Source organism: Athene cunicularia, assembly GCF_003259725.1.
Source record: "Athene cunicularia isolate RWA chromosome 3 unlocalized genomic scaffold, athCun1 chr3_part1, whole genome shotgun sequence".
Taxonomy (NCBI): domain Eukaryota; kingdom Metazoa; phylum Chordata; class Aves; order Strigiformes; family Strigidae; genus Athene; species Athene cunicularia.
Window position 1 is genome coordinate 113,820,018 of NW_020799097.1, and position 11,770 is coordinate 113,831,787.

At 45.2% G+C, this 11,770-nt stretch overlaps 1 protein-coding gene across 1 annotated transcript in view; it reads left to right on the plus strand.

Annotated features, from left to right (window-relative positions):
* The first annotated feature begins 7,987 nt into the window (after positions 1 to 7,987).
* The window catches only part of SPTBN1 (spectrin beta, non-erythrocytic 1), a 91,356-nt gene continuing 87,573 nt past the window's right edge, over positions 7,988 to 11,770 (plus strand). The window contains exon 1 of the mRNA XM_026845802.1: positions 7,988 to 8,181. Within this exon, the coding sequence (XP_026701603.1) occupies positions 8,034 to 8,181 (148 nt within the window). The 5' untranslated portion in view covers positions 7,988 to 8,033. The remainder of the gene's footprint in view (positions 8,182 to 11,770) is intronic.

Here is an 11,770-nt window from a genome sequence, read left to right on the forward strand (position 1 = left end):
ACTTGCCACATTTGCTTTTGTTTGGTCAAGCACCAGAACAAGCTGGCAAAGTTGGAATAGTAGATTTGGCAGATTTATTTACAGTTTGTGAACTGGCACTTGAATTTTATTTCGTGGGAATATTTTCATTGGGCCCAGGCATTGTAGAAGGTACCTTCTGGATGGATTACCCTACACAGAAACTCAAGCTTTTCCTGAAAATGGGGGTGTGATCTATTAACTGGGATGTAGAAGTTAACAAATGACAGATGCAGGCATGGAAGTGGGGAGGGAGACTGTAGAGCAGAGCTGATGAGCTGGTCCCCCAGGTTTTTTTCTAGCTAATCTGTTTGCATAGCAGGACACTCCCAGATACTCTAGTAATTAAAGGTTGTCTTTAACTGACTTAGGAAAGACCCTATAAAGGTGATGAAAGCATTTTTAAAAAGCAATTGATGCTGACTTAGAGCTGCACAAATTGAAATACATGCAAGTTTCTTGATTGACTTAATTAGAGCTAGCAAATAGGATGATGGGTTTTATAAAATGCCCAGCTGATGTTTCACAAGACAGAATTTTTGGAGGCTAAGTTACATCTCTCTTGGCCACACTGGGTATCAGGCTGGCTCATGAGATTGAGTGAGGCTGGATTTAATCCACGGACCTCACTTGAGCAGCCCTGGACTACCTTGTGATGTACTTACTTGAGCTGAACCTTACTTTCACAGAACTTCTAAATTCCATTTAGCCCAGACTCAGCTTCTGAAGACGTTACCCAGCAGTCATTGTTGAAGGAAAACCATAAATACAAGAGGAAGGTGGTTGAGCACTCTGTGTTTTGCTTAAAAACTGTGTAAGGAGGTTGTGTTCTTTAAGCTAGGGGCTTAACACCACAGTATGTGGGGTTTTACTAACCCAGTCCTTGTGCATGTAGGGTGTCTGTAACTCAGTGCAGATTGTGCCCCAGCCAGTCTCTCTCTAGGTCTCTGCTGACTTTCCCTTTCAGGAGAGATGGAAGAATATTGCTTCCTAGAAGCGTGCTAATGGCTGATGGCCAGAGCCCTCCCCACCTCCCTCCCCCTAGCAGCTTGGCTGAATGTGTTTTACATTCTTCAAGTGATGAGGGGAAAAGGAAGGGCAGTACCACAAGAGACTCTGTGCTTACTCCACCCTAAAGTGTTATGTGTGGTAATCTGTTCTGCTCCAATTTTTTGTCCTCTTCTTTAATCCCTTCTTTCAAAAAACTGCCAATTTCTACCTAAAATGTCTCAGTTTTTTTTTTCTGGTTTAGCCATTTCATGGTTTGTATGTAGTTGGTGGATGGGCATGACCTTCTCTAGAGGGCGATTCAGAAGTGCTGTCTGACCTGGGATGTTCCACAGGGAAGTGGATGAACCTACTAACTACTGTTAAGAGTCTGGTCTCGGATGGAACCAGTATGAAGCCTCGTGGCCACCCCCTGTCTGGTTTTAGGAGGCTTTCCAAACAACGTTGGTACGTTATGGGTTGTAACCTTGGCTGGGGGGAGCTACTTCACATTACAGGGATGAATTTGGACAAAGTTTATTCTAGAGTCTTCAGGGAAGAATGTTGGAATCCAGATTTGCTGGGCAATGGATGAGAAACCAGGTGAAATTTTGTGGCTTTACATGCAGAGAGAGTTGGAGTGGAAGATTTTCACGATCCTTGCTGGGCTTGAAGAGTTTGAAATAGAGGCTTGGTTCAGGTTTGCAAATAACTTTTTCCCAGTTGCTGTGAGTTCTCTGGGCTCTCGGCTGGGATGCTGGGTGCACAGCTGTAAGCGCTGCCTTTGCTGAACCAGTTTGAATCTTTGTCCTACGCATTGCACATGTTGGTCACGGGTGTGGAACAGTCACCCCTGCTGAAAACACTTGGGTTTCCAGTACAGTGAGGTGTATTTTTGTTTACAGTGAACAGCGCAAACACTTTTTGATGTTGTTTTAATGCTTATGTAATATGTACCAGTCTCCCAGCTAGAGCGTGATATCCTGGGGACCTCAGAAGAAAAATAGGAGCCTGTAAAGCACTCTTTAACCCTCTGGTTTCTGGCTTTCAAGTGATGATCTGAGATCTCAGATGATTCATCTGAGATGTGGGAAGTAGGATGGGTGACGCGTAATTTTCATGACCTTTGCACGCTTTTCCAGCCTGTATAGGGAATAAAGAGGCTTCAGTCTTGCTTTGTTTGTGCATTCCTGAAGCATCTGTGCTCTCCACGCTGATTGTGGCATTTGACTCCCTGGGAGCACAGCCTGTCCGCCCCATTCCTGTGACCTTTTAGGGTGCTTTCAGCTCTGGGCCTCCACATCCCGGAGCACGGGCAGCCAGAGGAGTCGGCACCAGACAGGGGGTGGAATCGGGAAGCTGGTGGGAAAGCAGAGACAAATACACGGAGGGCTCTTGGGCTGGGAAATGCAGAGACAACATGGTTCTGTTTGTCAAAGGGAAGGTGGGATTAGGAGCCAGACCCTGCACGCAGGAGAGAGAGAGAGGATATTGGAGGTCGAGGGAGTTAAAGCCTTGCCATATTAATGCTTTCGTTATTTCACAGTTGGTTCAGCCCCTGAAACAACAGGCCGCAACGTAAGTGATTGTGTTGGCCACGCTGCTCTATCAGGACCAGGGAAGGTTCTTTCTTCAAAGCCCCTGTTGCAGGTCGTGTGCCAGGAAGTAGTGGTCTCTGGGCTGGGCACGGAGACAGGCTGGCAACCAGCTCCTTCGACTTGGGTTAACAGGTGGGCAGAACTGAGACACGCGTTGTCCCGTCTTTCTAACCTTTACACACAGGACTGCAGTTTTTCAGTTCAGGGGTTTTGCAGAGCTCCGAGTTTCTAACCAGTGTTTTTTAAATACTTGCAGAATTTGATTGGGGGTGTTTGAATATGTATGTCATTTCGCATACGGCCTTGAGCTTCTCTTGACCTGTGATAGGGCAGGTTTCCTTTCTGTGGATCCTGAGGTGAGAATCTCACCTTGATGGGGAGATGAGATGTGGCTGGTGTGCTGGGAGCTCAGAAGAATTTCCATTGTCCAGCTTAATTATGGGCTTAAAATGACACTTCAAAACCAATAAATGTCTGTTGTGCTGCTCTTAGGAGGGAGCTGAATGTTCCTCAGAATAAATGCAGAGTTCCATTACATCCTAACTAGATTTCCCCATAATAATAATAATAATAATAATAATAATAATAATAATAATAATAATAATAATAATAATAATATAAATATAAAGCAAATTTGCTGATAAAGAACTGGACTAAATCCCCTGTTCCAAGTCATCAGTAGGAAAGAAGCAATAAAGACTGGGAGTGAAAGTATCCGGAGGTGGAAGTCCTGCGAAAAGAGTAATTGAATTCATTTCTGTGCTGGTCCAGCCTTGGTTTCAGAGAGGAAGGCCAGGAAGGAGTGGTTTGGCATTTTGGTTTCTGTGATGGTACATATCAGATATGTAGGAAATGGAGACAGACCGTTCCCTTTCTTGCTGTGGTGGTGCTCGTGCTGGCCTCGGGACCCATCTGGTCTAGTAGCCTCGAGATGGAAGTGTCTGTATCCCTTTTTCAGTCATTTCAGCCATTCAGTCATCTACAGTTTATCTTAACTGTCAGAAAAACTGCAATAGGTTGAGCTGTGCGTTAGCCAGGGAATAGTCTATTTACATAAGTAATGAGACCATTTGGGGATTGCTGCTCAAAATACATTTTCTTCAATCATAACACCATAAAAACCTCTTGACAGTCCTTAGATAGTAAGAGTAACATGAAACTAACTACAGCTTAGAATGTTTTATGGAAGGATAGTACCTCTTGAAAAAACAATGTTTACTTTAAAGATAAACGTAACTATTAGGAAGTAATTCCAGATGTGTGGTTATGGCAGAATTTCAGTGATTACAGTCTTAGCTTGTTTAGTGAATTACTTTATTGCATTTAAAAGTAGCCAATGAATTTTTTAAAAATTAATTCATTCTTCAGATGGTCTGAATAAAACTGTTTATTTTCTGTTATCTGAGAAACAAACAGAGCAGAATCTGGTTTATTTATGAAAGTAAATACAAAAGGTCTGACCCTTGGATATTGCCTTTGAAAACTGTCTGAGAAAATGCTCTTCCTGGTAGCTGATTCTTTCTTCAAGCCATTTCTTCTTTTTGAAAATAATGCCAAACCCCCGCCCTCAAATTACACAACATCTTTAACATAGATGTTAAAGAATGCTTTGAAACGAAATGGTTTGATCTCTTCAGTCTCAGGAGATCTTCTAGCATTGTATCACCTGCTGAAGGCAATAGAGTTACATTATCAATGAAGACAGAAGTTTTACAGTGTACAAAACCTTTCTTTGCCCATTGTGATGGGTCTGTGCTGCATATTTTGGGGACTGGAGCAGTCAGATGCTATTTGTTAGTTCACCTGGTGCTTGCTTATCCCTGTAGTTGACTGCTGAGGTCTCCAAGGCCTGGGTGCACGAAGTGCTGGCAGGTAAGTTCAGGAGGACGTAGACTAACTCAGAAACCCCAGTGCCTGTTCTCTCTGTTTTTAAGCCCTATGTAAAGGCCACTTAGAGTCTGAATTGTCAATGGAAATGCAGTTAGGACCTGCCGTTTCTAAAATGTCTTGTTCTGGGTATGCTTGTGTGGGTAAAATTCCGAGCGTGCATTGCCTTGGAGCCCTGTCTGTGACGCCTGCTGGGGGCATGGACAGCTGACACCCGTGATAACCTTTGGCTCTCTACAGAAAGCATTGTTCCTTTATTAGATTAGTATTTCATCTTAAAGCCAGGCCAGGATGTTGGAATGACAAAAGTTGTGGTGCCGGGGCTTTCTGCTTGTGCTACGTATTCTATAGAGATTTCTTGCAAGGGTGTCAGTGGGCGCTTTGTGCATGAGTGCAGAGCGCTGCCGTAAGCTAATGGCACACAATAGGGCTGGGTCCGGCCTTCTGCTGACTGCACAGCCACTGAGCCACATCTCTACTCACAGAGGACTTGTTGAAATCACTCAGCAGTGCAGGGCTGACCAGAGAAAATGACGGTGTTGAGCAGCAGTTAGTGCAAGTAATTTCGGGTTTAAAATAAATCTGTAAACACATGTGTCGTGTGCGTGTGTTACGTGCACATGCAGGGTTTTCAGCGTGTGCCTTAGGAATGCAGGGCTCATGTTGTGGAGGGCAGACTACACTCGAGGTCAGGAATAGTGAACTCAGCTTCACTAAGAATTACTGAAAAATTCTGTTCCCTTTCCCCTGTTAGTCTCTGGAGACTTGCAGAGTGTGGTGGTGTTTCTGTTTGTCGACCAGGGACATCCATAACTTAGTAACAAGGCTTTCTCTTGTAGCTCAGCCCATCTGCAGGAGCTTCATTTCTGTAGGAAGAAGCCTGGAGGCTTCTGCTGGAGCTTGTGTTTATCTTCCCTCCCTGCTCCTGGAGGCAGCAGGGGTTTGTGCTGGACCAGAGCTGCAGTAGGAATCTTAAGAAAAATTGTTTTTCAGCTCAGGCTTAAGGCGGAGGTTGTGCATGGCTGGGTCTTTCTTTGGAAGAAGGCAGGGCAGCTTATTTCAGTTCAGACTGAATTGTGTTATCCTCGCCTCACCACGGAAGTGTTTTGCTGCAAGGTACTTATTTTTATCACTGCAGCGTGTGTCTGTTACCCCTCTCTGCTGTCCCTGACTCGTTGAGCTGCGTCCCAGAAAAGGGAGCTTGATGTCAGCCAGCAAAGGAGGCAGTGAGTTTATTTTCAGCATCTCCACAGAATCAGAACAAGGATGCGGGCTTCCTAGCTGATAGGTGTGGGATAACAGGCCTGTTTCATGCCCAAGTTAGCTTTATCTGGGATAGATTCTTCTCGTGTGCTGCTCAGGAAGGGTAAGAAAAGTGATAATGCACCGGTAGAGTTGACTTTATTCTGGATCTGGTTATTTCTGTGTCTAAACGCAGGTGACACAGAAATAAATGAAATCTGATGGCTTGTGGCAACTCCACTGAATTAGCATGTCGCTGCGTTGTGATTTGAGGGTCACTGCTGGTATTTTTCTAGTTTGAGCTGCTGCGTTTCTGGTGACAGATCTGCTCATCTTCATCGGGCGCTGATGAATGCAGGAAGCTGGAAAGGTTAGAACTGTAGAGCAGTCTGATTCCACTTGTCATCTGGTTACTCCATGGGTTTAATTGGAATTAACTCTGATTTCTGCCTGTGTATAGAAATCAATGGGAGGCCCGATGCTAGATGAGGATCAGCTGGTGGATGCTGTACAGAAATGTCTCGAGTAGGACTTAATCCTCTCCTCTGTCTTTGGTGTGTTTGTAGTGGTAGAATCCGCCTGGCTAAGGAAGGACCCATCCATCCCCAGAGCTCCTTGCTGGAAAATGTCGGCCTAGGCATGTGCCACAAAGGAGTTATCATTTTAAAGACCTTTCCCAGAGCAAGGTGGTTTTTTTTCATATTCTTTCAGTCTGTTGGCAGCTTCCCATAAGTAAAGCAATTTTTTCCCACCTTTTGTAAAGGTTGACTCGTTCACAAACAGCCTTGGGTAACAGCTGCTTATATAACAGCCCCGAGTGCGGCTCAGGTCCCGTCTCTCTGCAAAATGCAGGGATTATTTTGCAAGTAAATATCTTGGAAACCTTCTCATCTGTGGTGGGGAATAGGAGAAAAACAACCCAGCCTTTTTATCCTCGGACCATCTGGAAAATTCATGCCTCTGAGTGCGCGAGCAGTGACGAGAAGGACGTTGTTTTTCCCCTGTGAACTGGACTGATGTCAGCTGCAGGATGTTCCGGTTTTTCGGCCGGACCCGGTTAAAGCCATCGGTCCCCGTGGCCGTCCCCAGGGGCATCGGACAGGGACGTGCTCTGCTCTCCCTGCTCCCTGCGTCAGTAGGTGGCACCAGGTGGCTTCCGAAGCCTCCTGGAACGGCACCGTTTCTCTTCCAAGCCAGTCATGAGCCCTTTCTCAAATGTTTTTTCTAACTGTTCTGTTTGATAATGGTGAATTGTGCGTTTGCGCTCCAGGGTGAGCCCCTGGGTCCCTCTGAGCACTGACTTGGGAGGGACGGGGTGATAGAGGATGCAGCACAGCCGCTGCTCCGCCCCCAGGGATGGGGGAAGCTTTGGACCCGCGTCCCCGGACAGCGACTGCGCCTGCAGCGCTCACAGCCTCTCCCTAAGCAGCTGTTTATAACGTCCCTCCTCCTCCTGGAGAGGAGGTGTTGGCCTCTTTGATTTAGTGCTGACAAGTAGATGCAAATTCCGGTTAGAAAACGCTGTGAATATGCCAACAGTGTCCGACTGCCTGAAAGAGGAGAAACCTGTGTCAGGAGTTGCAGTGGTGGGCTAAAGTTCTGCTGCTAGGGAGAGTTCACAGCAGCGCGTCGGCATTGTTGTTGGTTTTATCTGGATAGTTCGTAAATAAATGCCCAGGACCTGTCACAAATTTATCATTTGCGTGTGAAGAATGAAATGTTTCTTCAGATTATGTTAAAAGGCTTCTGCTGGTCAAATGCTTGTGTGACTTTTTAAGCATTTGCATTTTTTCCATCAGAATTTGCACCGTTGTATAAAGGTGTCGAGGCCTTCTTTGCACCTCAGGTTTTTCTTAACTGAATTATCCGCAGTTCCATATGCTTTAGCCAACATTCACTGATTTATAAAGCTGGCAGGCTGCTTTTGAGAATAACAATTGTGCAAGTATCTTACTGCACCATTTCCTACATGTGCCACTCTATAGTTAAACATCATAGTTCTACATATGTGTATGCAGCAAAGCTGCTGCTGTGAAATCCTGCTGTTGTCAACTCCTTCATTTTTGAAGAAGGCTTGGAGCATTTGGTTGCTTTGTGAGGGACTGGTTGGTACCTAACCTGTTCTTGAGCTTGTGTCCAGGTTTTCAGTGAAAGTCCTTGATTCATGAAACCACAATTCTTGAGCTTGCATTTTACTGTTTTTTTCCAATATAGGTATATTGTCTAAACTATTATTATGTATTTTTGCTCCACAGAGGTTTTTAAGAATCTGATGGTGAGAAGAGATTAAGAAGACTCAGGATGACGACAACAGTAGCGACAGATTATGACAATATTGAAATCCAACAGCAGTACAGCGACGTCAACAACCGCTGGGATGTGGATGACTGGGACAATGAGAATAGCTCTGCTCGACTCTTTGAACGATCCCGCATCAAGGCCCTGGCTGGTAAGCACTCATCACACCCCCCCAGCTCTGCTGCTCTGCCTCGGGGAGAGTGGGGGTGCTGCCTGTCTTCTGTGTTGCACCTGGTCAGTAAAGGAGAGCAGGAGCTTCCCTGAGGGCGCGGGCAGTCGGAGCCAACAGGGTTTGAGGTGGTTGTGTTTGCTGACATCAGTGGGATGTGATGGTCTCTCTGCAGGACGTGCTGATACGGGACGTTTCGCAAATGCCTATTCACATTTCCTAGGGAGACTTCTCTGGTGTAGGGGCAGGAGAACACAGATTTCATCCCTGTATGTTGTTTTAATTAGAAGGTTTTAATTCAAAGGTATGCTGACTCCCTTTCTCCACCTCATCAGTCTCATCAGATACGAACCGTTTTGGCTGTGTATTCAGATTGGGTTTCTGTGATTGGCATGATGTTGTTTTCCAGATTTGGAAAAAATCAGAAGGATAACAACGTTCTGCTTCAAAATACCTTCATTTGAAGGTGTTCACAATGTTTCACCTGTCCTGAAATGGAGGAATCTGGAAGATGGAGATAGTTGTCATTTAATAAATAATGCTGAAACGACCGATCTTTCTGAGGAAGCAGAGCTTCTGGAGCACATGCTGTCTTCTGCTGAATTACACTCTCATCAGCAGAGACATAAATTTGATCCGTTCTCTTTTTCTGTTTAAAACGTTTGATAATTTTATATGAAAGGTTGTCCGTTAACCACATCTGTTTATGCAGCAAGGAGATGATGTCATGTCCTCTCAGCTCGGAGGCATTGCCCTGCAAAGCCGTTTTTATGCTTTCTGTAAATGATTTCCCCACTCTTATGGTAGCATGCCCACATTCCTGACCTCTGAACAAAATGCCTCAGTAGCGTGGGACATGCTGTAAGCACAGAAAACAGCTCAAAACACGCTGAGCTTTCTGGTAGTGGAAGTTTAGTTGCAAAGACAGTTGTACACCCAACACTTTATAATGTGCTGAAACGGGTTTGTTAAATGAACTGTCCTGGGACCAAGGTGTCATCTGTTCCATTTGTGATTCAGATGAGAGCGCCTGCAGAGCCCGTGTGCCCTTGCCCCTCTGGAGGCCACTGTGGGAGGGCCTCAGATGCACAACACCCTGAGGTGTCAGGCACAGGTCAGGATCGGGTGTGGAATTGAGCAACAGGGAAAGGAAGGAATTCAGGCAGGTGGGCAGAGAGCAGATCATGTAACTCCTACTGAGGACAGTGATCGCATTGCCTTACTGGAGCTGCTCGCAGAAGGGATGAGGGTTAAATTTGGCTGTCTTCAGAAGAATTTTAATGACAGCCGCTCTTGTTAGGGCGTGCGTGGGAAATGACAGGTCAGGTGCCTGCCCTGGAAGGGGGCTGTGCCAGGGGGGCCGGGAGCAGCCTGACTGCTGCCCGTCATGGTGCCGTGCTGGTAGAAGAGAAGAGTATCCACTTGCTGGTTTTTACAGTTTGATGTTGCTTGAGCAAGAAACTGTATTTTACTCCCACCACATCAGTGGATGTAGGATATGTTAGATTGCTTGGGTGGGAAGTACTTTTAGCACAAAGCTCACGAGCCACATTTCGGTCCCAGATCAAGCTTTTACTGCAGTTGGTTGTTCCACTTAGTTTTATGGCAAGCAGAGCTCCCCACCTGGGTGATGAATAATAAACATGAAACTCTTATTTCAAGGATAAGTAATGTAAGGAAAGTACTTGAATTATTTAGGTAGCCTAAAACAAATATCAGTGTCAAAGCAAGTAATTCTGCTGAAAATTCAATTCAGAGGCATATTTAGACATCTTCCAAGAGCATAACGTATGTATTTCTTTGTCTTAATAAGCATTACTGATAGTTATTTTATTTTGATATGCTTCATACGTGTAATTCTCTACTGTTAGTGCTGAGAATGCTGTGTGCTGCCAAAACTTGGCTTAGCATACTGCACTGCTGCAGCACTGCTGGAAAGCCTAATCATGGTGCAGGGAGAGAGGGATGAGGAGAGGTTTGTGTTGCAAATCCAAAGGTTAAAGCCTGAGCCATGCTACTCCCAGCATTGTTCACCATACATTTTCGGATATGCTGTCTGGTGCATAATCTTCCCTTGCATCTCCCCAGAAAGGCACTTGCAGGCTTTTAACAGCTGCAACCTGGAGCTGGGATAGCAATAATCTGTGTCATTGTGCTCTTCAAATTGAGACAGGCTCTTTCTGGAAAGGTGTACTCGAATTCAGTGGCTTGTCACAGGATCAGACACGATAATCACTGTGTGAAAGCCTATGGCTGCTAGTGCAGACAAAGCCACCCTGGGTGATACCAGGAGCCTCTTCTGGCCTCTAATGTGTTGGAGAAAAGCTCACTGAAAGCAGGTGTGATATAGTAATAGCAGAAAAGCATGCTAGTTAGCACAGCAGCCGATAATTGACATTATTAAAGTGGTCTGTATACCATGAAAACCAGACTGTGAAGGATTGTTCAGGTTTAATACAAATAAACAGTCTGGAAACTCAGCTTTCAATCAGAATCCAGATTTGAAGGGATATGCAACCAGATTGGTTGTTATTCATGTTGAACTAACTCACTCTGCAACTGATAGGAGGAGGAGGTAACTGATCCCTACTTCTCAAAGTAAGATATCCCATGGTAGGAAATCATCTTTCACCTGTCCTTGTTCCCTGTGGTCCTTCGGAAGGTCTTGCTGGAAGACTGGGTAATACTACCTGCTCTCTAGAAGCCAAAAAGATATCAAGTTTGTGCAAAATTCTTCATTCACAAATCCTCAGGTGTTGGATTTCGTCTGTCAAGGACCATTAGCTAACAAGATTTGCTGTGCAGAGCTCTTCAAGAAAAAGAAAGCTTTAAGAAGTAGTTCAGTTGTTCAGCAGAATTTTTCACACTCAGTCTGGGGACTGTGACATCCAGACATACCATACTCTCCGTCTCAGATGCTGTTTTCAGGTAGTATGAGAATTGTCACCTCCAAAACTTTCAATTTCCTCAATTAACTAATTCAGTATTTAAAAACGCTCGGCTGAAGTTACTCGCTTTTCTGCTCATTTGTGTTTTGCCCTTTTCTCCTCTGGGTTCGCCCCAATGACCAGAGTGCCTGTGATTCAGCTGTCTGACATAGGAATTAAAAATAGTTTCAGAGTTTTTGAACGAACAGAGGCATACCTGATAGGTGCAGGCAGGTGAAGCTGTACATCCCTTTTTCAGCTCCACCGCAGTGGCTGTCACTGGGCCAGTCCTTTGGTAGTGCTGCACCTGCCTGGCAGGAGGGACGGGGAGAGGGAGGCTGCCCTCTTCCTGCAGATGGCCTGTCTTCTCCTTGCTGCTCTAAGAGAAACTAGGCTCCTAATTCACACCAGGAACTTGCATTCTCCCAGAAGCAAAAGGGAAAAATAATTGAAATTCTTATTGAAGTCACGCTCTTGAAAAGTTTTTCTTTTTAATATAAAGAAATACTAATTTCTGAGGGATAAAACACAGAAAATTTGCAATGGGAAGTACTGGGTACCATGTGTTGGGCTAGGCTAGTTAGCCCTTTTGGATGCGATATTTGAGCCGTTTCCCCCCCCCCCCCCCCCCCCCCCATTTTTCT